The 24,141-nt window shown below is 42.4% G+C and overlaps 1 protein-coding gene and 1 long non-coding RNA gene across 5 annotated transcripts in view; both read left to right on the forward strand.

Annotated features, from left to right (window-relative positions):
• Positions 1-21,968, forward strand: part of LOC108033899 (protein madd-4) — a 57,483-nt gene extending 35,515 nt beyond the window's left edge. For 2 of the 4 annotated variants that reach the window (XM_017108557.2, XM_017108556.2), the window contains exons 11-20: positions 252-482; positions 551-837; positions 4,071-5,239; positions 5,558-5,669; positions 8,559-8,679; positions 10,258-10,380; positions 18,110-18,484; positions 19,235-19,591; positions 19,662-19,812; positions 20,456-21,968. In XM_017108557.2, the coding sequence (XP_016964046.1) occupies positions 252-482; positions 551-837; positions 4,071-5,239; positions 5,558-5,669; positions 8,559-8,679; positions 10,258-10,380; positions 18,110-18,484; positions 19,235-19,591; positions 19,662-19,812; positions 20,456-20,610 (3,081 nt within the window). In that variant the 3' untranslated portion in view covers positions 20,611-21,968. The remainder of the gene's footprint in view (positions 1-251; positions 483-550; positions 838-4,070; positions 5,240-5,557; positions 5,670-8,558; positions 8,680-10,257; positions 10,381-18,109; positions 18,485-19,234; positions 19,592-19,661; positions 19,813-20,455) is intronic. The other 2 variants (XM_017108560.2, XM_050884987.1) reach the window with 2 other exon arrangements.
• Positions 21,969-22,740: 772 nt separating this feature from the next.
• LOC108033589 (uncharacterized) lies at positions 22,741-23,858 on the forward strand. Its single transcript, XR_001768684.3, has 2 exons — positions 22,741-22,904; positions 23,655-23,858. It is a non-coding gene; the product is annotated as an uncharacterized LOC108033589 (long non-coding RNA).
• The last annotated feature ends 283 nt before the right edge of the window (positions 23,859-24,141 follow it).

Consider the following 24,141-nt stretch of genomic DNA (forward strand, 5'->3'; position numbering starts at 1 on the left):
GGCATTTGTATGCGAGTCAGCGAAGGGGTTGAGCTTCTGTGTGTGTGCGACAGTGGTTTGGGGGGCTAGAAACTCCCTTTGCCTTTTTGTTTTTGAAACATTTGCCAAGAAGCAGCCCACTTTGTCATGCGGCGGCTGATCCTTTGTGCAAACAAATGCCTTTTACGACGGCGGAGGGGAGCTTATTGAAATAATTTATAAAACCCACGGATACTCAAACTTCCAACTTCCGCTTCCTCTAACCCACACAGTGCTCGGTTTCCTGCGGACAGGGAATACAAATGCGGGGTGTCGAGTGCAAATCGACGGACGGCAGCCTGAGTGCCAAGTGTGATCCCCTCACAAAGCCCGGCAGCATGCAGCAGTGCTCCACTGGCATCCACTGCGGAGCAGGTGGCGGAGGAGGTGGAGGAGGTGGGTCCTCCAGCAAGGGTGGTGGTGGCGGCACCATCATCGTGGGCAGCAGTCGTTCCCTGAGCGAGGTGAGTCCGATACCGGCCTGTCAAAGATTCGTTTTCATCTTGAACGGATATTCAAATGCCCATCGCAGCGATCGGAGCGGCAGATGGACAGCTCGGATGCGGATGACGACGACGACGATGAGGAGGCGGACGACGAGGCCGAGGACATCGATGACCTGGAATCCGGCCAGGATACGGACGACGGTGAGGGCTCGTCCTACGCCGATCAGCCTCCGCGCTACTCCCACCGCACCCAGAGTCGCCTGCAGCAGGAAGCGCCCGACGAGCCGCGCACCATGCGTCTGATGAGCGGAAATTCGAATAATAATTACAATCGGGGAGGCGGCAGGGCGGATGGGCCCCCACTGGATCCCACGTAAGTAGGACGAGATTCTGTTGACTAAAGGCGGTATATTTTCGCAGTAATGTGGAGTGAATTTTTCCCCTATACATTTGTATATTTATCATTTTTCAAAGACGTTTTTTATATGCTTTGTATTGAAACGGAGTAGCATACCATTGTTGTTCTTTGTAACTTCGAATATTTTTGTTTGATATTATTATATCAGTTTTACTTTGTTTTAAGAGGACTACTTTTTACTTCCAGTAAAATATTCTAAACTAAATATCAGAAATAGCCTATATTCACTTGGCCTGGGCTTACTTTAACTCTAAGATCCGTTATTTACTAATATTTATATTCTTATAAAAAAGGGGGCACTTTTATTCCTTTAGAAAACGTTTTTGTGGTGCCCCCATCTTTTTTCACTTTCCGCCCACAAAATTAAGTAGAGTATTGTGTAGCTTGTCGGACATTTCAATAACTATTGTCAGTGCCTAATTGATGTCACGCCTCGGTGTGGTTAGAAGATTCCCTTGGGACATGACACACTACGCCTTCCAGGGGCTTTTGACTCGATCTCGGTATCTTGATGGAGCCTAATGGGGCCTCTGGCTCCTCCAGCCACTTCTGTAGATAAGGCCTCAGAGCCACCTCTTGACATATTTCAACTTTAGTGCGTCGCCAGGCCCTCTTCCGCGTCCCTCCCCGCCATCTCAGCCCACTTAGCTGCCACTCGACTCGACTTGGCTGGAGCACTTGGCCAAAACACATTCAGCAACCAGCCAACCTGCCAACCAGCCAACCAGCCAACATTGCCCCTCTCCGTGACTCATCAAAATGTCCTTGAGCACTGTCGACACCTAAAATTAAGGCTATTAGACAAACCCACAGATCCTTGGACAGGAGTGGGCAGAGTATCGACTCGGAATTGGAGTAGGTTGTAAGTGCGGTAAAGTGCGCTTAATGACAATTAAAGTGCCACGTTCCCAGTGCCCACTTCGTTGTTATTGGAAAACGATAAAGTATCGCCGATAAGCCAGGTCAAACATATCAAACTGTGGACCCACTTCAAGGCGAGAGTCCCTCTTAGGTGTATACACACTTTAATTAGCCGGCGAAACAGGCGAACAAATCTAAATGAAATCATTAGGATCGAGTGGCCAAATCCAAGTGCTTTTATCGGATAATTGGCGCTCGGGGAATACTTGGGCGAAATAATAAATTACAGCTCTGATTGGAAATCCCCATCGACTTTTGCCCTCTTCTCACTTATTTATGTGCCACGAAATTGTATTGGTCATTTACCAAAAAACCAAGGAAATCCTTAACATACCGTGTTTAAAGGTTTCTGACATTTGGGGGAACTGTGAGGGCGGGAAAGTAATCCTTATTTATTATTTCTCTATTGCTAAATAGCCACCAAAATAGTAGAGGGTATAAAGTCTTATATAAGTGGATAGCGTTGGCATTACCTAGGGAGTAAATGTTATAATATCCGGTGATACCTAATAATTGCATTCATAATTGTACTGGAGTAAAAGTAGTTCCCAATTTATCGAGCATTGCCCCCAGTTTCTAATGCCTATCCGAAGAAAATTAATATAGGGAAGTGGAAGAACCGCTTCCTTTGGGCCTAATGGACTTTTGACCAAGGACCAAATGCCGCTTTTTATTTGGCCAAGAAGACATTCAACCTATCTTTTACTTACATTTGCTCCGATGCCTTGTTGTTGCGATGATGCCACTAAGCTGAAACTATTCGAGCCTGGCGCCGCCATAAAGTCGCGTCTTCTTGCCGCCGCCAGAACCTTGGCCTCCGATTCTGATTCCGATGCCGATGCGGCAACAATAAAGGCTCTGAAGAGATTGGCGATGGCAGCGCGCCAGCCAGACAAACAAAAAATGAGGAGAGATACAGGCAAACAGAGCTCTGAACACGCGCATGGCCTACGCGACGCTGTGGTTATGAAACCAGAAGAATCACTGAAAAAAGAAGAATATCAGATCTACCAAATGATATTTGTAGCAGCTTTCTCAATGTAGTTTTATAAATTTTATCTTTTCTGTTTTAGGTTTGTCCAATCTTATTAAAAACTGTAAAGTCTGACGAAAGTTTTTTAAGGTTCGATAACATTGAGAAATCGAATCGAAAACCTTAAAAATCTAATACTACATGAACTTTTCGTCAATATGTCAAAGGTCAAGCTTAAAAAAACTTGTCAGTAACGTTTTTAAGAACAAATTACAAACCACTAACATTTCTTTTGTAGCTGGTTGAAATGTTGAAAAAAACAATGACCATGTTCAGACTGAGCATCATGGGACTATCCTCTAAATTGGAATTCCTTTCTCACAGTGCAGCCTGCCAGTTGACCTAGTTAGAGAACAGTGCTTAGATGTTTGCGGCCATTTGGCGCCACTTTAATGCGACGTTGGCATCTACAATTTGACTACAAATCAATAAAGCGTAGAAAGGCTCCTGTCCAGCGGATTGGTCAGCCTCCTCCGACCCCCAGGCCACGTCTCTGGCCTGTCAACGTGGCCATAAAAACCACTTCGGGCCACAAAACAATACTAGCACTGCAGTGCCTGCCCTCAGTGAAACGCCACTACCAACAGCACTGAGTGGAGGCCATGCGGGTGTCCACTCGATTTCCCCCGTACGATTCAGTCGCGTAGCATACTTTTCGGGGTCGAGCGCAGGGGGCTCCCAATAAATATGTGCCCTGTGTCGCGGCATCAAATGAAATGCAGTGCGCCGGCTCTATTGTTGCATGGAATTTGATCAACCCTGGGTGAAATGGACGACAAACAGGACGACGGTTTTTGCGTTGACACAAGTTTTATTTTTATTTGATTCGATTTGCGTTTGGCCGAGTGCAAACGTGCAAATGCAAAGGAATCGCCCATGGATCACAGCATGAGATGTGGCGGCTGGCTTTTGTACACATGTTGTGCAGTCATGAATGTTCTGTTGGTGGGGCGTAAAATTTAATACATTTTTTCATTGGCAAATGAAAGGAATCTAAAAGTATTGTTCTAAGGGAAATGTTTTAATTAATCATTCCAGGCCTATACTTTTTCTTCTCACCCTCAGGCTTGGTTTTTTTATCTTGTCTTACCTTTATTTATGCATCATATTATTCCTTTGAAAATTCAAAGTAATAATTGTAAGGCATTAATAACATGGGAATTTAAAATTTATATATTACGGTGATAGAACCTTAATTCGTTGACTGATTTCAATGTATCTCCTAAATCCACAGCTACATCAAGGACACCGAGTGGTCGGCATGTAGCGTCACCTGCGGCGAGGGAATCCGCCGGCGGGCCTACAAGTGCAAGGTATTCCTGGAGTACGCGCGAACGGTGGCCACCGTGAACGACTCCCTGTGCGAGGGGAAGAAGCCCCACGACGAGGTGGAGCGATGTTTGGAGGAGGCGTGCATAATGTCCTCGCACCATTTCGACGAACAGTACCCCAGAGATGCGATTAAAGTGGGTGTTTCGGAGCCGGGAAAGACCTATGTGTGGCGGGAGCAGGGCTACACATCCTGCAGTGCCTCCTGCCTGGGGGGCGTCGAGGAGCTGATCATCAACTGCGTGCGCGAGGACAACGGCCGGGTGGTGTCCCCCTTCCTCTGCGCTCCGGAGACCAAGCCCGAGGCGCGGGTTCGCACCTGCAACGACCGCCCCTGCCCGCCCAGGTGGAACTATTCGGACTACACGCCCTGCTCGAAGAGCTGCGGCATAGGCATAAAGACCCGCGAGGTGCAGTGCATCCACGAAGTGACCCGCGGCGGCGACAACACCATGGTGGTGCCGAACAGCATGTGCCCCCAGCCGCCGCCGGCTGATCGGCAGTATTGCAACGTCCTCGATTGCCCAGTGCGCTGGGAGGTGGGCGAGTGGGCCAAGTGCTCCCACACCTGCGGCTATGGGTTCAAGGACCGCAAGGTGGAGTGCAAGCAGATCATGGCCCAGGAGCACAAGATCGAGCGACCCGAATCGATGTGCCCGAGTGCCAAGCCGGCGGACAAGAAGCCCTGCAACGTGAAGCCCTGCCCGCCGGAGGATCCCAAGCCGGTCATCCAGATCAGCAACTCCACGCACATCCAGCACGATCCCAAGAAGACCAAGATCACACTGAAGGTGGGCGGAGCCGGCGTGGTCTTCTTCGGCACCCAGGTGAAGATCAAGTGCCCCGTGAAGCGATACAACCGTACCAAGATAAAGTGGAGCAAGGACCACAAGCCGCTGCAGCGTTCGCGGAAGTTTAAGGTGTCCAAGAAGGGCGCCCTGCGTATACTGGATATCACGTTCCGCGATGCCGGGGTCTACTCCTGCCACGCCGGACTGAGCTCCGCGGAAATCAGCATCGAGGTGAAGGCCAAGCCGGGCCAGCGTGCCGAGGACTTGGAGCGACAGGAAGCAGGTGGGTAATCAGCGAAGGAGTGGTGCCTAAACACAGTAACGGAGAAAGCCCAAATGCTTGGAGAGTAATATAAGAAAGAACCCCTTGCTATATTCACCCTGAATTCCAGTATGTACGCTCCGTTTTCTCGAGTGCTAGTTAAAAGTTACTCGAGAAATCGGAATGAAGTGTACCTTCATAGCAGGTACAACACACCTGCTGGTGGTCTTCGCTTATACCGTGGTACTTAATCAAGTAAACTGCTTAACCAGCTCATCTCTGTCCCTAATGAGCTGCTTCGTCCGAGTAACGTTTTTCTCTTGGCCTGATTTTTCCCAGATCGCTTGGTGCGTGAGCGGAGCGGCACGGAGGCCCTCACCTCGGCGGACATGACGTCGGCGGGAGCGACAGGCACTTCCGCTGGAGTTGAAACTGATGGCCCGGCTAATGGGTAAGTAAACGGCCTGTCGTGCGACCTTCTGGGAAAAGTTTTTGCGCCCAACTTCTTACTTTAGAGCACTTGCTGATAAGGTAGAGTTCGTGCCAGTATAATGTACTTTCCCATTCGTACTCATCTTTTTTAAACAACTCAAACCGAAATCCATAAAACTAATATAAATAAATGTTAGGGTAAAATCAGGTTCATTAAAGGTAAAATACAAAAAAAATGACACAAATATGCATACCAGATGGTTTCTAAAGATTAGGTATAAATGATACAAACCATTTCTTTTCGCTTAAGACAAAAAATCAATAGCTTTTGGTACGTTTTGAGTGACCTTGAAATTTAAAGGTTAAAGCTATTCAAGATTTATCACTTTTTATCCGTTTTCGATAACAAATTGAAACTCTTGAAGAGGAAACTGGGTTTTATAATTCCTAACCCAGGAAATGGGCAACCACTTCTGGAATTCATTTTGCCGTCTATCTTATTTGCAAATGGCGCTTGCGATTATAAATTTACTTCAGAAGTCCATTTTCACATCCTTCATTTCCCGGGCACAGAGCAAATTGACAGTTTTCCTGGGGCACCGTGCACTTTCCCCACCTCTGCCTCGCATTCCAGAAGCAGCAGCTTAGCAACATCCTCTCTCTAACGTAATCTCTGACTCGGCCTTCCCTCTGACTTTCCCCTAGATTGTCCATTATTACCGGCTTGTGCATCCGTATATAAAGTATTTTCTTTCTTTTTCTCGAGAAGAGGAGCAAGTTCCGTTTGGAAACATAACAGCTATATCGCGCACTTACTGCCGCGGCAAAGTGGCAACCGCTTAGTGGTGGTCAGTTGTGCACTTGCTCCATCTTCCTGCCCTGCCTTCAGACAGATGGTCTTCCGTTTCGCCCCATTGCAGTCCTTTTCCGCCAATCCTTTGGCCCACACTGCGTACGCGTGTTATCATCGTTGGTGGCTGTCTAAGTGTTACTTCCGACACGCCTTCCCCACTTGTGCCCACCTGCCCTGTTTGTATTTGCCTTTCCCTGGCATTAAAGTTTTATGCGCTCAAACAACAACGGAAAATAGGGAAAACAAAACACACTCTAAGTAAATTTTATGGTTACTTGGTTGGCTCACCCTAGCTTGTTGCCGCCCCCTCTTCGGGTAAAACCACTAACAAAAGTTGGCTATGACACTTTATGTTCTCGTGGCTTGATATCCCTTTGCCAGTAAAGGATATGCGGGATTACACCAAACAAAATAAGGCAAGATTTATAAAATACGTGAACTTTTCAAATTACATGTAGGATTATTCTAGTTCTAGTTCAGCTTGATATATTTGTTACGAAGTGTGTGTATATCTTTGACATTTTCAATAAAATTAAAGAGCATTGCAAAGTCGTTTAAGGGATTTCCAAACCATATTTATATTGGAGTTGAGAGGGCTTAAATGTTGAATGCTGTTCAGATTTCCCCTCCCAGCTCTTCAGCGTTTAACTCTATTGAGCACCTGCCCTATTCAAGAGCAGCCCCTGTAAGCCCCAACCCAGGGAACCTTCCTGCTACCCAAAATGCATTTCCACGCACACGTGTGCGCGGTTTATTTCGCAATTCGGGTTACGTGTTTTGGTTGGGTTAGAAGTTTAACATGCCAGAAATTACACAGGTACCTGCATACATAGATGTGCAATTTATATAGGGACAACAATTCCATATGTTGGCAATCGTGTTTCCGGCCCCTCCTCCCCTGCTTAACGCGAATGGTTAAAAGCAAACAGCCGACAGGAAAATGCATTTTGGCAAAGCCGCAGGCTTTTCACCATTCCCCACCCAGCAAGCGGATGGGTTTTAGAAATTTACGGCGGTGTGTCTGCGTTTTCTGGTTTTCAAATGCTTCATCAAGGTGAAAAGCGCGGCACAACTTTTGGCAGCGACTGTGTAGAAACAAAATATCAAATTGCAACTCAGTGTAGAGGAAGGATGGGGGCTCATGTTTGATCGCATTTAAAATGTTCAAAATACATATTTCATATCTTTGCGGTTGAGAAATGGTTTTTCATTGGTCCAATGCTGCACGCACACACGGCAGCATTTTTGTCAATTTTCTGCAGCATGGAATAAATGCAAATATTTGCCAAAATGGTTACTTAGTGGGTTGGATTTTGGTCTTTTGACCGGCACTCGGGCGGGGGCAGGGTATGCTTTTTGATATATTGTTCCGGTGTTTTACTTTTGAATTATTATTTATGTTGCCTGGCCCCGATGGGGGAGTTTCAACAAGCGGCTGCAAGTGAATGGCATCGCAAGTGTGTGCAAATATAAAGCAAATTTGTGAGCAAATAAAGGCTGAGGCAAATATAAATTGAGTGATGAATTCCGTTAAAAGGACCCTCAGAATAAATAAATTCTAATACTTGACCAAAGTGAACTTTAAATATACCTGAATATGATGTATTAGAATTTTAAAGAGAAGTAGCTCTACAGCTAGATTCGCAATTTATATTTTAATTCTGTTTAATCAACTCTGGAAAAGGTGTGGATGAAGGGAACAATAGCAAAATTCTTAAATTAAATTTGTCTAACGTTCAAATATATTATGTTGTCTACCACCCTGCTGAGCAGGGTCAAAAGCAACCAGTTCAAAGGCATTTTAAAAATAAGCTCCTATCGCCACCAATGACTCTTGAAAAACGCAACTTGTAACGCCTTTATAAAGCCCATTTCGCAGGGAATACAGGAGGTGGGAGCTTGGCCAAGAAGGGTCACCACGAAATGGCAAACGACAGGGTTTTGTGGTTGTGGGAACGGAAATCTGCATCGGACATCGAGCAGGTCCGAGAATCCCGGCCTAACATTTGGCTTTAATATCCCGTTTTCTTTTCTCATTTTCCACACATTTCCCAGGTCGACGCAGCAGCAGGGAAATCGCCGGAAGTCGGAGCGTTTGCAGAACGGCAGGGAGCGGAACAGGAGGCCCAAGTCGGATGGGGTTCAGCATGCGGACAGCAGCATTATGGAGGACGATGTGAGTAGTTCCCGCACTAGGACTCCGACTTGGATTCGGATCCGTTATGATTGTCCCACTCGATCAACGTCGTTGCCCGGGCTTACGTACGTTTTAAATATGTCCCGGAAACGTGCGAATGTAGTCCAGTCCCCCTGGAGTTTACATAATTTCGTTGTGCCTTGGATTTTGCGGTCCCATTTCGCTCCTCCCTTTTCCTCCTATGTCAACATCTACGTAATTTGATAGTTTTTCCACTTGGCTTTGCCCGTTTCTTTTGGGCTGCCTCGTATCAACAGAATAAATATCTGTGCCAACTGTTGGCAGTTTAGATTTGTATCTGCCTCTCTGTCTCTCGCTTTCTGTTTGTTTGTTCCCTGCTCTGTCTTTTTCGACTGGCCAAACATATAATGTCCTTTAGAATGAAATTACGTATCCGTACGGTTGGCAGACGGAGCTCAGCCAAACAGAGGAGATTGGAGCAGAGAAAGGTAAACGAAGAGTCCTGGAAAACAGCAATAGATGAGGCACAGACTTTTGTGCTTGTTTCAGGAGGGGAATTTATAGGAATCGGAATCTCCTTTCGGTCACCTGGGCCACCAATACTACCTGGCCGAAATTGCTGTTTGTCTGGCGAATGATTCGGGGCGCTGGGCTTCCCTTCTCTCGGAAAGGGCAGCCAGGAATTAGCGTAAATACCTTGATTGAGTTTGAGCCGATGGAAGGAATAGAGAATTCGTCTTCAGAGAATATCCTGTTACTAGAAATTTTATTATGGTCAAGGAAAATTGGATATTTGGGTGAATAAGGAACACAAAGTTGTAAAATAACAAAATTGGATATAAGGTTTTGGATAGGTGCGAAGTGAAAGGATTATCTGAGTAGCTGGGTGCAGGAAACTTTAAATTAAACGACTACACTGATAAAAAACTTGTTGAATCACTTAAAGTAATAGTTAAGTAAAATATATTCGCTTTTTTTTAACCTCATTGGATCATATTAATTTTAGATGAACCCCTATAAAACTTACCAATTATAGTTTATTTGGGAATTTCCAACTTTGATCTTAATATGAACAACAAAGATAAATATAAATAGTATTCAATTTATTATGTTTTTATTGGAAATTTGGTTTTGTGTACCTATAAATCAAATGTGCTGATACTTACACTTATGTTTCCTTTTTATCAGTGTAGTACTTACAATCAGGGCTTCATGTTTAATATACCCAGCAATTGGTCTAAAAGTCCCACTTAAATGCCTTCGCTTTCAGGTTGAACCGTTTTGATTGCTCTCCAGTACGCTCCCCACCCACACTAACAAACTTAACTTCAACTGTCGCCCCAGCACCATTTCCGCTAATATATTACGCTCGTATCCATATCAGCATAGCCATAACTCGCAACCAAAACATATTGCTAATAAATAACGTCTCACTTAATAACTATTTTCGCCATATTTCTTTCTTAACCCAACACACCACCCGCCCCAATCCAAACTGCAATCCGAAACCGAAACCGTATCCGAACCCAAACCAATACCAACACCAACCCCAATCCCAACGCAATGTATCTGTATCTGCTGCGTGGGCACCTGCAGCATTCGCAATTAGTGCAATCCGAGGACAGGGTTCCGCAGCCGGCGAGCGCCAGTAGCGGAAGTGGGCGCACCAGGACGCTCCTGGCCATGCCGTATTTCCAGGCTCTGCTCAGCAATCTCCAGGTGAGGCGCATCCTTTATGCATCCCGTGGATACCTTCAGTTCGACCATCCCCTGGATGGTGGCCTTGTTTTATTGACAACAAAACTCACATTCCGTTGGCGATTGCTTTTTATTTACACTCATTCATTTTTTGGCTGCTCGTCGTACTTCTTTTCGCTATTTCCTGATTTCAATCGCTTTTTTGCTTTGTTTGCCTTCATTCCATTAATTTCCCAGGATCCCTGGGTTTTCCCCTGCATGCGTGTAATTAGTGCACTTCGAGTGGGCGTGGCGTGTCGGGGGCGTGGGCCGTGGCAAAGTGCTGCATATAAATTGGTCAACCTGTGCTTACATATTTGCCTTGAAGTCCGATTTAATTGGGCCCTGCAATTTGTCAAATGACAGGGCATTCAAACTGAAAATTGGATGAATATGCAGTCTAGAAAGTTGTAAGCCAAGCTCCGTCGTCCTACACATGTTCGCTGTTATTATCTATTTGTTTTGCATGTTTCACTGTTTGACATCGTTGTTTAGTTTGCGGTGACTTTGCCGAAATTGCCTTAAATGTGCTGGCATAAGCTGGGGAATAACCTCTATTTGAGGATTTAACTTATACAAGGATGAAGGGGAATAAGCACATAGAACTGAATCTCTTAAAAATATTAAATATTTATAAAACTTGCACATACCTTAAATTTGTTTGAAATTATCAAAAGAGTTTCGATTGCAATATCATGAAACTTAAGAACCATAAAAAAATATACATTATTTCATAGGCCTTGAATGTTTTTTAATCATTTGCATATTTGCACCCATTTGCATGATCAGTTGCAGGATGAAGACCTAAAAGACATGAAAACTCTTCAACAATGATTTACCAACTTTTGTCTTTCTTTTCACATATACCGACATCAATATTTTCCTTTACTATTCCGCTTTTCCGGGGGCCCTCTGAAAAACACTGTACAACACAAACCACGAATCAAAACAACAAAACGGGAACCAATTCCGAATATTCTTCCCTAAACAAAACGAATGCAACGTAGGTAAACCTTCCGATAAATACAACTCTTTTTGCCTGACTCCACTACACATTAAACACTTTTCACTCTGTTCCCGGCGCGTAAACAGTTTACCTGACAGCCTGGGTATCCTTAATATCCCTATAGCCCAAGGCAATTGCAATTGGTATCGTGGAATATTTAATTAAATTCTTCGTATGAAATTCTCCCCCTGTTCCTTGTGGTTTCGCCCTTGGGCAACTTTTTGCGCGCCTGCCATCAAAGACACTATTTGCTGGCTTTTGTATGCATTTTATTCATTGTGAAATGAGCAAACAATTGGTATTATCGGTAAAGTAGCTTTCGACCGAAGTCAACTTCTGCAGAAAAAAAGCATGTTGCCAAGTTAAAAGCTGACAAATTGGCCAAAACCCTATAGAAATATTCGTACATTTACATGGAAATTTTCGCCTGCAGCTATTTCTGGAAGTTTATCTTTATCCTTGCCAAAGAATACATATTAAAGCTGTACCAGTAGTAAACATAATACATTTTTTATAATTAATAGTGCTGTGACACCAAGTTACTGAAATGTATTGCACCACTACAAGTCTCTTTAAAATATTTAACATATTCCAATTATTTAACAGTAACAGATACGAAAAATAAAATTGATTTAAATTCTGATTGCCAAAAATCAAAGTGTCAATGAATTGAATTACAATTTCCGTTTGTTTCAATAATTAGTTCATAAAAAACATGTTCAACTAAAATTGATTTCGTCTGAAATTTGTTTAGACTTTTAAAGCTCGTGATAAACTTTCTCGCAATTTGTCATCGCCACAATTAAAACACCTATAAATTATTACTCATGGAAAATATCACGCTTTCATGGTCCAATCACTGACTTTTGCCATAGATAAGTTTTTTGTTTATTGCTTCTCTGTTTTTCCACCTGAGCATGTTGCAAGCATATTATAAAATATTTATATATAATTTATAAAATTAATTACCCAATACTATATAAAAATAACTATTATATTTACACCAGCAGTGCCCAAAGCCCAACGTCGGTTTGTTCATGTTTGATATGCTGCCTAGGTAAGTGCTGCGCCATCGTCAACTGTCGGGAACGTGTTCTGAAATTTACAGAAACTTTTCTGCACAACGAACAATTTGGGGAACTTTTCTATAAACTTAATTTGTTAATTCTTTACACCGCCACTCATTGGGGCTTCTGTCTGCCCCGGTCCCTCAGCAACTTTGTTTATTTCCCCTTTCACCACATAAAAGGTTTTTGAATAATGCCAAAACTAATTTTGGCTTGCAATTTGGCCATCAGTCTATGGCGCTGCCTCTGAAACTGCCAACGGAACATTTTCGAGAGCATGTGTATTTGGCTTGGACGCGGTTTTTTAGCTGATATTTATTATGCAATATAAAATGAATTAAACAGATGGGAGTAGCTGGCGAACTGCGAAACTAACTGGAAAAGTTTATCATCGAAACGAGTCACTCAGGCGAGCTGCACCAGCTGATTTGTAGACACAGTTCGGGGCAAATGTTTGTGATCGCTAATAGATTCCTTTTACCATAAACCTTGCAATATAAAAAAGTACTACGCTTTTAATTTGAGCCTTGGATAAAAAAAAAAGTCGAACAATTTTTTTATATATATACTCTTAACAGATTTTTTAAAGAATTTTGTTTGGTATCTTTGTAGTTCGGAGGAGGTATGTTTTTAGTTTTTAATAAAAAATTCAATTCATTTTTTAATTTTCCTGAATAAATGAATACTTTACATTAATTACATAAAGTATGTGTAATATGTAAATAACTTAGGGGCTAAAAGACATCTTTTGATATTGCAAAATTATGAAAAACAATTTGAAAAAAATCGAGACGTGAACCATTTTAATGTAACCATCCATGGACAATGTCCCTAGTAATATATACTTTCTTGCTGTACTGTGCTGTTAAATCCGAACAGTTGTACTTTTCACTCGACGAAAACCTTTTCCTGGAAAGTTGTGGAGGGGATAATAAAAAATATTACCACACAAACCGACGAATGCTGAGCTGCTGGCAGAGTGGAGTAGAGGTTCCCGTCGCACTATGCAGATTAGGCAAAAATAATTTATGGTGCCGGCCACGCGAGTCACGGGATCCGGCAGACTTGCCCAATCCCAGCCAGGAACTTTGGGCAGCATCCAGGATCTGCGGGGCTGGCGGGATGAGGCGTGTTCCGTGATAGGACGACACTTTCCAGGGGCATTTATCAAAGCTAGTTACCGGAAAATTGTAAGCCCCACACTATCTGCAGACTGATACAATCAGCCAAACAGAGAGAGCGATTATAACTAATTTTGCCGGCATTTGTGTTGGGTTTTCTCGTGGCTACGCAGACCAACAGGCGGACCACAAAAAATACGCAGTGGTTAAGAGCCGACAGATTTTGTCCCATATGCCGGCTGTCGGGAATATCTGCATGGGGTGACAATAGAACAATTGGGGTCGAAAGTTTGGGGCGCTTTGATTAACTCTTTGCGGCGCCCGCATTCTCCCTCTTTTTACGAGCGACTGCTCATAATAATAATTCCCAGAATTATAAAATATTTAATGCATTTGCATTTCGTTTAGTCGCCATGAAAGTCGAACTTTATAGTGGCGGAGAATAATGCATTTGTTGACTTTTGCATTTGGAGTTATGCTGGCGTGGAAGTGTGCAAACAAATTAATTTAGGTATTTATGAGCTGATTTCTTGATCCGCTTTAGGGTTTTGCTCATTCACATGGAATAATGTCTGGCTTAAAAAGCACAGGAACCACTGAAATTAAAATATGTGTTTTTTGCGAGCACCTAATATTTTTTATAGTGTTGAAAAGTTAATAGTATAAAATTATATTCAGGAAAAGTGAGCTATATGTAAAACTAAGAAATGGGGGAGACTAAAGAGAGATATTATTTATAACCTTGCCACAGAAATTTTCGTTCATATTATACTAATGCTTTGATGTAATACTTCTGAAAAAAGGAGGGCGTTTTGACTAACTAAACAAATACAAATTACGTTCTTAGTTTGTGTAAAGCATTTTTTTATATTTGCATTCTGAACAATTTTGCTTCGTTCTTCTTTATCCTTGCAGTATAAATAAAAGATAATCCTTCATAGATAAACTTATTGCATACTTCTACTACTTATTATGCTAGAGCTTACAATCTGATTTCTGGCTAGTATTTCATTTGTTGAGGTGCTCCGCTGAGCTGCACAATAATCTGTCCACTTGAACCTATCATCTATTTGATGGAAAACAATGGCAAACCTTGCCACCCGCCTTGGCATCAAAGTGTTAAGCTTCTTATCAGCTCCGCAGGCGCACATTTCACTCAATAATTAGCTGTCTTGTACTCCTTTCCCTGGATTTCCATGAATGCAAATCCTGGCCATTTCATGTTTAATTGCATTGTTGCCTGCGGCAGTCCAAGAGAAGCTCATTAGCAGCTCCACGTCGGCATCCTGCTGCAAATAATGGTTCTCCATGGCCACTGGGCTGGCACCTGAATCATTTCCTTGATTGGCCTGCAGAACACAAGTTATTGCCGGGCAGGATAATGCAATTTCATCAGGGCTATCGATGAATCGGGCTAGTTAGCCCGGCTTGGCTTGCTCCGAGCACTCCTAATTAGCTAAGTGGGTGCATGGCCATAATTTAGGCACCAACATTTGGCCTATTAATTATTGTGCTACCCGCTGCGCAAGCCGAGCAACCAATTTCCTATTATACTTTGGCCAAACATCAAATTTAGCTGGGTGCTGGAGCGCGATAATAAATTTGCAGAGACCGCTGGTGCCACATATTCGTCATGTGGGGCGTAAATGGTTTAAACGAGCAAAATGCTGGCTTTTAATTTTGATTGCAACTATTTATTAATGGCCGGATGTGGGCCGGCAGGATGTAGGGTGCAGCATCCGCTGGATACCGCCTCCGAGGCATTTAGCCGCGCTCCACTTAAACTCCATGCCGTTCGCTGGAATTTTTCCCCCTTCGCACTGCAAGGGCTTGTTTTTATTATTTATTCGCAAACAGCGCGTACAGTGCGGGCAACATTTAAACTTAAATTAAACAAAATGACACACATTTCAGTCGAAAACTGCACTGCTCGTGGTTCCCTTCCGTTCGGTTGGCTTGGTTTGGCTTTCGGTTTTCCCGGTTTTACGTTTACTTCAGTTCGGTTTGGTTTGGTTTGCTTTGGTTTGGTGGGGTTTGGTTGGGGCCTGTCTCCGGCAGCGTTTGGGTTCGCCTGTCAGGCGTGAGAATTTAACGATGTGCGTGGTCCAATGTGCAAAAGTTGCTAATGAGTCTGTGCCGCGTGTATTGAATGCAGTTAAATCCGGGGACGCAGCAGGCGACTGGAAGTCGTTGAAACTTTAGCACATAATTAACAGTCAAAGTAGAGATATTAATGAGTACTACATATAAATATTGCGAAGTGCACACAAAAAATGTGTTATTTGTTTACGATCCACGGACCAACGCACCATAAGCAAGAATTTAGCAAAAAATAATTATTGCTTTGTAAGGTATTACACCTAACCACCAGTTAAAGTAGGTTTAGATGTACACATTTAGAGGAGCTTTCTTGGGTCCCTGTCAAAGTCCCTAATATCAAATTTTCCGAACAAGTCCAAGCTGAGTCTAAGTCACAAGCTGGGAGTCGGAGTCCCTGTCAAAGTTAGGTCTCACAATGAGGCTCAAAAAACTCGAATTTCCTTAACAGAAATTTACTGGAACTCCTGAAAGAGTCCCTTAAGGACTAGCAAATTGTATGGTTATTTATATGTAATAAGGGCACTTACACTTATCTATCAAATTAACCCCCCTGATTAGGCGTTTGTGATCGGAACAGACTGTGTTTACTCAGGCAGAAACTGCAGAGACCACACTTCCGCTCTGTGCCTTCAACAAATTGCCATTCCATTGGGCAACCATAATCCGGCTACTTTGTTTGGCCAAAGCGAGGCAAGTTCTGTGTGCTAATTACACTTGCACGAGCGGAACGCATGGCAGTCGCAGGAATGCCCTCGAAATACCCGAAAATTCCAATGGCACAGCCTTGGCTGCACTGCAGTATTGACAAGAGCAACGATTCCGATTGCGGCGACAACAATAAAAGGCACTGGGGGCAGGGCAGGGCAGGGGCAGGGGTAGAGGCATCGGCGGAGGCGTCATTGTCGATGTCGTTGTCGTTCCGGTCCTTGTTGGCCAACAAATGACAAAGGGGGGAGCCGGCAAATAAAAGCGCAGCAGATGCAGCCAACAATGCAGCCGACAGCAGAAACTATGCAGGCGCATTTGTCGCTCTCAAGTGGCACTTGGGAAATCATCTTTGTGTGCCTCGGCATCACCCTGAAATCCTCCCAGAAAGCCTCCCAAGCCCCCTCAAAGCCACCCACCCAATGCTGCATCCCGCTGCTGCATCGACTCTGGGCAGCTGTAAATGCAAACGACCAGAGAAATGACTTTGACGCTGGCCTAGGTCCTCCACAGCGGTTGACAATGAGTTCGGGGCAATGGGCATATAGTACAAGGGGAATCTGAATGACCAACAGAGCTCAAGTGCAAAGGACAATTTTTGGGATATAGGTGGGAGATTTCGGCCGCACACGAAATTATGAGACTTTACGACATTCGAAAAATGGAATTTACGACGTCGTTCGTTTGGGTTTCGGTCCGTAGATTACACAGAGTGCTTTATTGGAAAGTGAGGATACTTGTTGTTTTAACTTTATTTTGTGGAATACGAATGCGATTAAAAATTTAAGATATCCATTTTAAAAGCTTGCAAAAAATATGACAAATGTTGAGCTATTAGGTTATGTATATTTATCAACCCGCTGGTATTAATTTAGAATAAATGTTATCTATACTTGATTCAAGAAACTTATATTATAAAGGTGAAATATAAATTTCAAGAGTTAACATAGGCTAACAACTTAGTAACGGAGAACAAAATTCAAGTACATTCTCCGAGAATCCGTTCCTAAAAACCATTACATCAGTACATTTTGTTCTCAATATTAGAAACGAAGTTGAGAAATGAAAAGATAGATTGAGTTTACCCAAAATCTTTTTGATAAGGTTAGTGCAGTAATACGTCTACATTATGTACACTACTGAACAAATGAAATTTTAAGTTGTTAAGACAACTTGATTCAAGCTAATTGAGAACATTTTAAACTTAAAATCACATGACAACGCCAGAGTTCTCGTTCTGTAGGCACAGTATAGCTCCCAGCAGCTAACTAGCCCAGGTGGGCCTTAACAAATCGAGTTATCCTGGAGGCAGAGTATTTTCGGACGAAAAACCCACGGCTGCATTTGGTATTCAAATTTTCGTGGCTCTCGTAGGGAGAATTAGAGGGCGGAGTGCTGGGGATGCTGCTCGTAGGTCCTGTGGCTAATCGGATTTCGCAGTTCGTAGTCAGTCAACGTGAAGCAATTGATGAGGGTAATTCAAGTGTGCATGCATGGAACATCCCACCTTGACCCCACCACCTACCCGAGCATATATGTGTACAAATGAACCTGTGCAACGGGAAACGGAAACGCGGTGGCCGCTGAGCACTGAAGTTTGGCCCGGCATGTCGAGCAAGAACAAACACGAGTAGCTTGGGCCTGAGATGCTTATGTACACAGGTGAATTTCCCGATTGGGAAACTAATGACTTAACCCCTTCGCCCCCCCAGTTCCTGTGGCCTCTGCAGCGCTTTAAGGACTCGCGTGGCCAGCACTTGCTCCAAGGCGAGGCGCTCAAGTACGGCGTCGATTTGGAAGGCTCCCACTTCGAACAGGACGAGCCGGTGCGAGTGTCGTTCGCTAAGGAGCTGCACACGGAGGCAGGACCCATACGCACCGATGCGGATTCGAACCAGCAGTCCAAGGGGCAGCCGGAGACGGAGGACGTACCGCCCCACATGCCACATGCTCGATGGGAAACGGCGGTGGCAACCACCACAACGGCGCTGCCGAGCTTGGAGAGCGGTGGCTTCGTCTTCAAATGGCTGCTAGGCGAGTGGTCCAAGTGCTCCCAGGAATGCGGGGCAGCTGGCAGCGGTTTGCAGGTGAGTGCGGTGATTACTGATGGGCTGTCAGGACCGAGCTGGGTTCTCTTCCAATTAACGAGCATTCAGTATGGATTATAGGTTGTTAACTAAGTAACCGGAGGGACTACCCAATATTATGTACATTATAGATTATGTATATTATAGCTAATTACTAAGGATCAAATCACAACCAAAATAACTTTGCTACAGAAAATCAGGTATTCTAACTCTAAAAAAAATTGGTTTCCATATTCCCATTGGGCTCATCTTTGCATTACATAACGATGTCCATTTTTTCTTATATGCAGAGAAAAAGTTAGAGATGCCTTTAATTAAAATTGTATGAAATCCTTCGACAATCTTAATATTAATATCTTCATACACGCCTATTATAAATGGGCTGGATTTAGTTCTATTGTAAACTTCTTAAAGTAAGACCTTTGAATTTAAGTCCTTTGCTGTGCTTTTTTTCATTATTTCTCTTGAAGTTATCTGAAGTTTTTAATAGTTAAACGTTTTCTTTCAAGCAAGGGCTTGGACTCGCTTTATTCCCAAAGCAAGCAGGCCATCATAAAAGAGAAAGAAAATGCGTCCCAAGGCAGCCGGGTGACATTTATGCAATAATTAGCCAAATGCAAGGGACTTGGAGAACCGGGCTCCAAAGGCTCAGTGAAATCAAGAGCAGGATTAAATATTTTAACAGTCCCACTCTGGGATACAGTAAGGGAAGCTTACTTATTTTTTTCCCTTCTCAACTTTATTCCCCAGCGACGCACGGTGAGCTGCCAGAGGGCAAAGGCAAAGGCCGGGAGCGGCAACGACACCGAAAACAATGTCCTGGATGTGGACAACTCCGAGTGCTCCGCCCACGGCCTGGAGCTGCCCGATCTGTTCCGAAGCTGCGGCAACGAGGCCTGCCCGCAGTGGAGCAAGGCGGAGTGGTCGCCCTGCCAGCGGTCCCGCTGCCACGGCAGGAACACGGCCATCCAGCGCCGCGAGGTGACCTGTCGCTACGACAACGGCACGGTGGGCACCGCCTGCGACGAGTACGAGCGGCCGGCGGTGCGGCAGGAGTGCTACAACGAGCGCTGCAAGGGCGTGTGGCGCGTAGAGCCGTGGTCCGAGGTGGGTCCCGATTCGCCCATCAGCCGTGGGTTAAATATTCATTCTGCATGTCCACTCTTCTATCCTGCAGTGCAATGCGCCGTGCGGCCGCCAGGGCATCAAGTACCGCATCCTGCAGTGCGTCTGGTACGGCAGTCGCCGGCCGGCGGGCAACGTGTGCAAGCACCAGCCCCGCCCCGCCGTCATGAAGGTCTGCAAGAGTCCGCCCTGCCAGGCCAAGTGTGAGTATCGATTGATGGTGGGGTCAAGGGTCCTTTGCCAAACTTCACCAGGGGTATTTTTGACCTACACTACTTTTATTTCGCATACAGAAAGTTTTAAAATTACATACGTAACTTTCCAAGTTATCGCCATAGTCTTAAGCTATTAAAATAAGGGAACTTTATTTTTTTGCAATCCGAAAGTGCAATACGTTTGATAAAGGGTCAGGTTGCGTTTTTTGTGTTTTGCTTATGGCATTTCATCACACTTTTTTAAAAGTCATTTATGACCTCTTTATTTATTTTATTACATAAACCTATTTTGTTATTATTATTGAATGAAATACAATTTTAATTGTAAAAATGAAACGTTTATTTTATTTCTTCAACATTTGTTTGTTTTTACAATTAAATGGAAAAAATTTTTAAGTTCAACGTTTATTTTATGACTTTTACATTCTTTTAATATTAATACTAAACAAAATACATTTTAAAAATTAAAAGTAAAAGGTCCAATAAATAAAATGCCGCAGAAACGTTCTAGTTAGCATACTTAAGATATGAAATAGTTTTTTTAGTTTTCCCCTTATATATTACTTTGACAAATTTATCTTAACGATTTAAACTTATTGGATTGCCACTAACGTCGATTTTCCACCAGCAGTCTCCACGTCAGCCGCCGCGCACTGTCGCGACTCCTCGCGCTACTGCCGCAACGCCCGCGCCATGGGTCTGTGTCGACTGCACCGCTATAAGGAGAAGTGCTGCGGATCCTGCCAGCAGCCCCAGCAGCAACCCAACCAGTATCTATTCCAGTAACTCCGCTGCGGCCTACCAAATGAGCGAGAAATTTAAGAACTCTGCAAGCAATTACTCTAAGTACTAAGAACTATAGCAAGAAATAAAGTTAAACTTATCCATATGTATGTATTGCCAGCCACACTAACACGAATTCATGTTAGTTAGACACATTTGTTCGATTTAAAAAGACAGAATAATTTATAAAACATTTCCCGACCCCATTTCATGTATTATAAGACCTGTCCTAGGCAGGATCTTTCTGGCCAATCAATTAAAAAACAACCCGACCTTAATGTTTAGCTGCTAATTTGATCCTCTTAACAGATCAATGGCATCCGCTTTGCTTTAAGCAACTGAAAAAATTAAAAAAGAACGAATCTGATGTCCTACACTTTCACTACGTCTCAATTTGGTCAAGTTTAATGCATGTGAAACAATCTTGTGTCGAAAATGAAAACAGGTTACATAATCGTCGCAGCAAGAAAAATAAAAGTTTAAGGAAAATTAACCTAGCCAATAAAGTAAAGTTTTAGGAGTGTGATTATGAAGTATGATTCGATTTATTGCTGACTCAAATGGCCCACAAAAAGTAGTTGAAATGTTTTAGCAAATGTCTCCGACTAGCATTAAAACTAAATTAATCAGCCGAAATCACTAAGCCTATGAAGCATGTATTTAACTTGTAAGAGAAGCATGATGACAAAAACCAAACCAGCACTGTTACCTAATGTGAACGAAGCCCGAATACCATATGTACATATAGTGAAAGACAGATATTTAGGCAACCTATCGATACGCACCTTTGACTATTCCATCGTCAGTTTTTGGCACTGAATTTAATTTTGTTTTGCATTTACCAATTTACCACTAAGAATATTGTAAATAAATCGAGTTCGTCGCTAAATCAACATTTCATTTAAAGGCCAACCATGTAATTTAATGAAACAAAAGCTATGTGCAGGAAATATGTACGCCTATTTGTAATTAGTTTTTTATGAACAAATTATTTTATAAACATTAACATAAATCTAAACAATACAAATCTAATAAATACTGCGGCGTGCTAGCGTCAGACTATAGTTTAAATATATGCATTGAAAAAACGAAAAGAGGCAAGAAATCCCGCGAATGTTAAAAGCGTAATTAAATATTTAAGCTGTTAAGTGAAAGTTATTGATAATAAACACATAAACATAATGCAAGCGTAACCAATGTTAAACAAATAAACACACACCCAAACAGACACGTGAACACATTAACGCAGCCCCACATCAATACATACGCTCCAATCCCATAACACAGGAAGGATATGAAAAAATGCGGAATATTGTAAGGATTTAAAACAAGTGTGGAATAAATATTAAATACTGAAAAAATGTTCTATTATTGGGAAAAGAATCGACGCCAACGGTCATTGGCCAAAATAGACTAGAATCAATCCCTGGGCTTTAATAATTCCCGAGTTCTCGAGGTTTATACGAAAAAACGCTCAGCTTTAAATAAACATTAATTCACGCTATTTGCTGACAAGCTGAAAGAACACCTTTAAGAACTCGATGACTTAGGCGCTTTTAATAAATTAGAATCCGGAGAAATATATATTTATATCACAACAATAGCCTTATCTTAACATCACTTCTTTGAGATACCATAAGGGGATCCTTTGAACTCAGGTTTTTTTTTATTTCACAGCATTAAAAAAGGGGTTTCATTCAGTTTTATATCTAATAAATTTAGGGAAAGTGATAAGATTTTATAATTTATTTTTAGAACAAACACTTGTCTATACTTAATAAATAAATAGAAATGGACGAAATACTATTCATTCTTTTTATGCATGTACATTGTACACTCGATTAAAACACATTGTACTTGTACAATGAAGAAACTTTCCAATTTACGTATAATTATAAATAAAAATGAACAAGAAAAAAATGAGTTTCCCGCGATCCAAGTTATTACTAATATTTAATTGCGACCCTAAGGGACCTAAATAAAGTGCGATAAAACTGAATTATGACGCTGACGAGTACCGCTTTTCCTAAGTAAAGCAAGAGTTCGTGCGTTCTGTAGAATTCATCGCGTTTATTTCCGGATTCCCAAGAGAATTTATGCGGCAAAACACATTCCTACGGAAAAGTATAAATTACTTATCCCATTTATAGTCCCTCTCAGTTCAACTTTGGTCGGCTATTAAAAAAGTACATTATGAGAGTCCTCAGCATCAACATCTTAAAACTTGTCATCGCTGCTATTGTGTATTGTGTCTTAACCGTTCTACCACCCGAAACAGATAAAATTAATGCTAAATGGTAAATATTATAAAAAACTAGTAGTGATTTAAGAAAATTCAAGCATGGATCTTGCTACTCTAACAACGCTATATTTATACCCTTGCAGAGGGTATAATGATTTCAGTCAGGAGTTTGCAACGCAGTGAAGGAAACGTTTCCGACCCCATAAAGTATATATATTCCTGATCAGCGTCAATAAACAAGTCGATCTAACCATGTTCGTCTGTCCGCCCGTCTGTCTGTCCGTTTCTAGGCAAACAAGTCTTTCAGTTTTGAAGCTATCGGGCTGAAACTTTCCCAAAAGTCTTTTTTCTTACAGGTAGTATATAAGTCGTAACTAGCCGGACCGACAACAATATCTTATAGCTCCCATAGGAACTATCGCGGAAAAAAATTTATATCTTCGGTGTTTTTTAACATATAACCTTCTAAGCTTGGAAATAACATTTTTTAATTAGTTCTGAATTTCGAATTAAATTTTATCAAAATCGGGCGAGTGCATCATATAGCTGCCATGATCGGAAATTGGTGGGAAAATAATATATAACAAATTGTAGCTTTGGTGCTTAGTGGGAAAACAATATGAAACAATTATTTACCAAAGTTGATTATTTCTTATAACTGCAAGGGTATAAAAAATTCGGCTTGCCAAAGTTAACTTTCTTTCTTGTCCTTGATTGTTTTAATACCCCTGACAAGGGAACTGTGTTATAAAAATACAAATTTGAACTGCACTAATTTTTTTCTTTATTGTTTTCCTACTTCTAGTGCAGTTTTCAAGCGAGAGGTCCCAAATGTGTTTCACTTAGGGACAAAAACCGAATACCAATTCCGTGGTATAGGACAACAGTAACTTTTTAAAATGTATTTCAAGGTGTAAAAACGCAAAACCCATAATTATTATATTTGTTTCAAAACATATACCAAAAATAAATCATGCGCGCCTTAGCTTTAGCTGCATTTTAAAATAAAGTTGTTTTCATGAACTCAGCAAAAGTGAACAAAAGAATTCCATACGTGGTTATGTGGGCGACAGACAGATTAAAGGGGAGACATATTTTTCTTAAGGGGCAGAAATTTTTATTTTTGGAAAGGAACAAAATATTTGATTGAAACGAAACTTTCAGGTTATCTTGTTATTTATTTCTAATTTTTTTTTAATAAATATATGACGCCTCAAGTGTGAATATGTCGCGCGATGGAAAAGATGCAGGTCGCAATTTCCAACCGAATAAAAAAAAAAAAACAAATGTAA

Source organism: Drosophila biarmipes, chromosome 2L (genome assembly GCF_025231255.1).
Source record: "Drosophila biarmipes strain raj3 chromosome 2L, RU_DBia_V1.1, whole genome shotgun sequence".
Lineage (NCBI taxonomy): Eukaryota > Metazoa > Arthropoda > Insecta > Diptera > Drosophilidae > Drosophila > Drosophila biarmipes.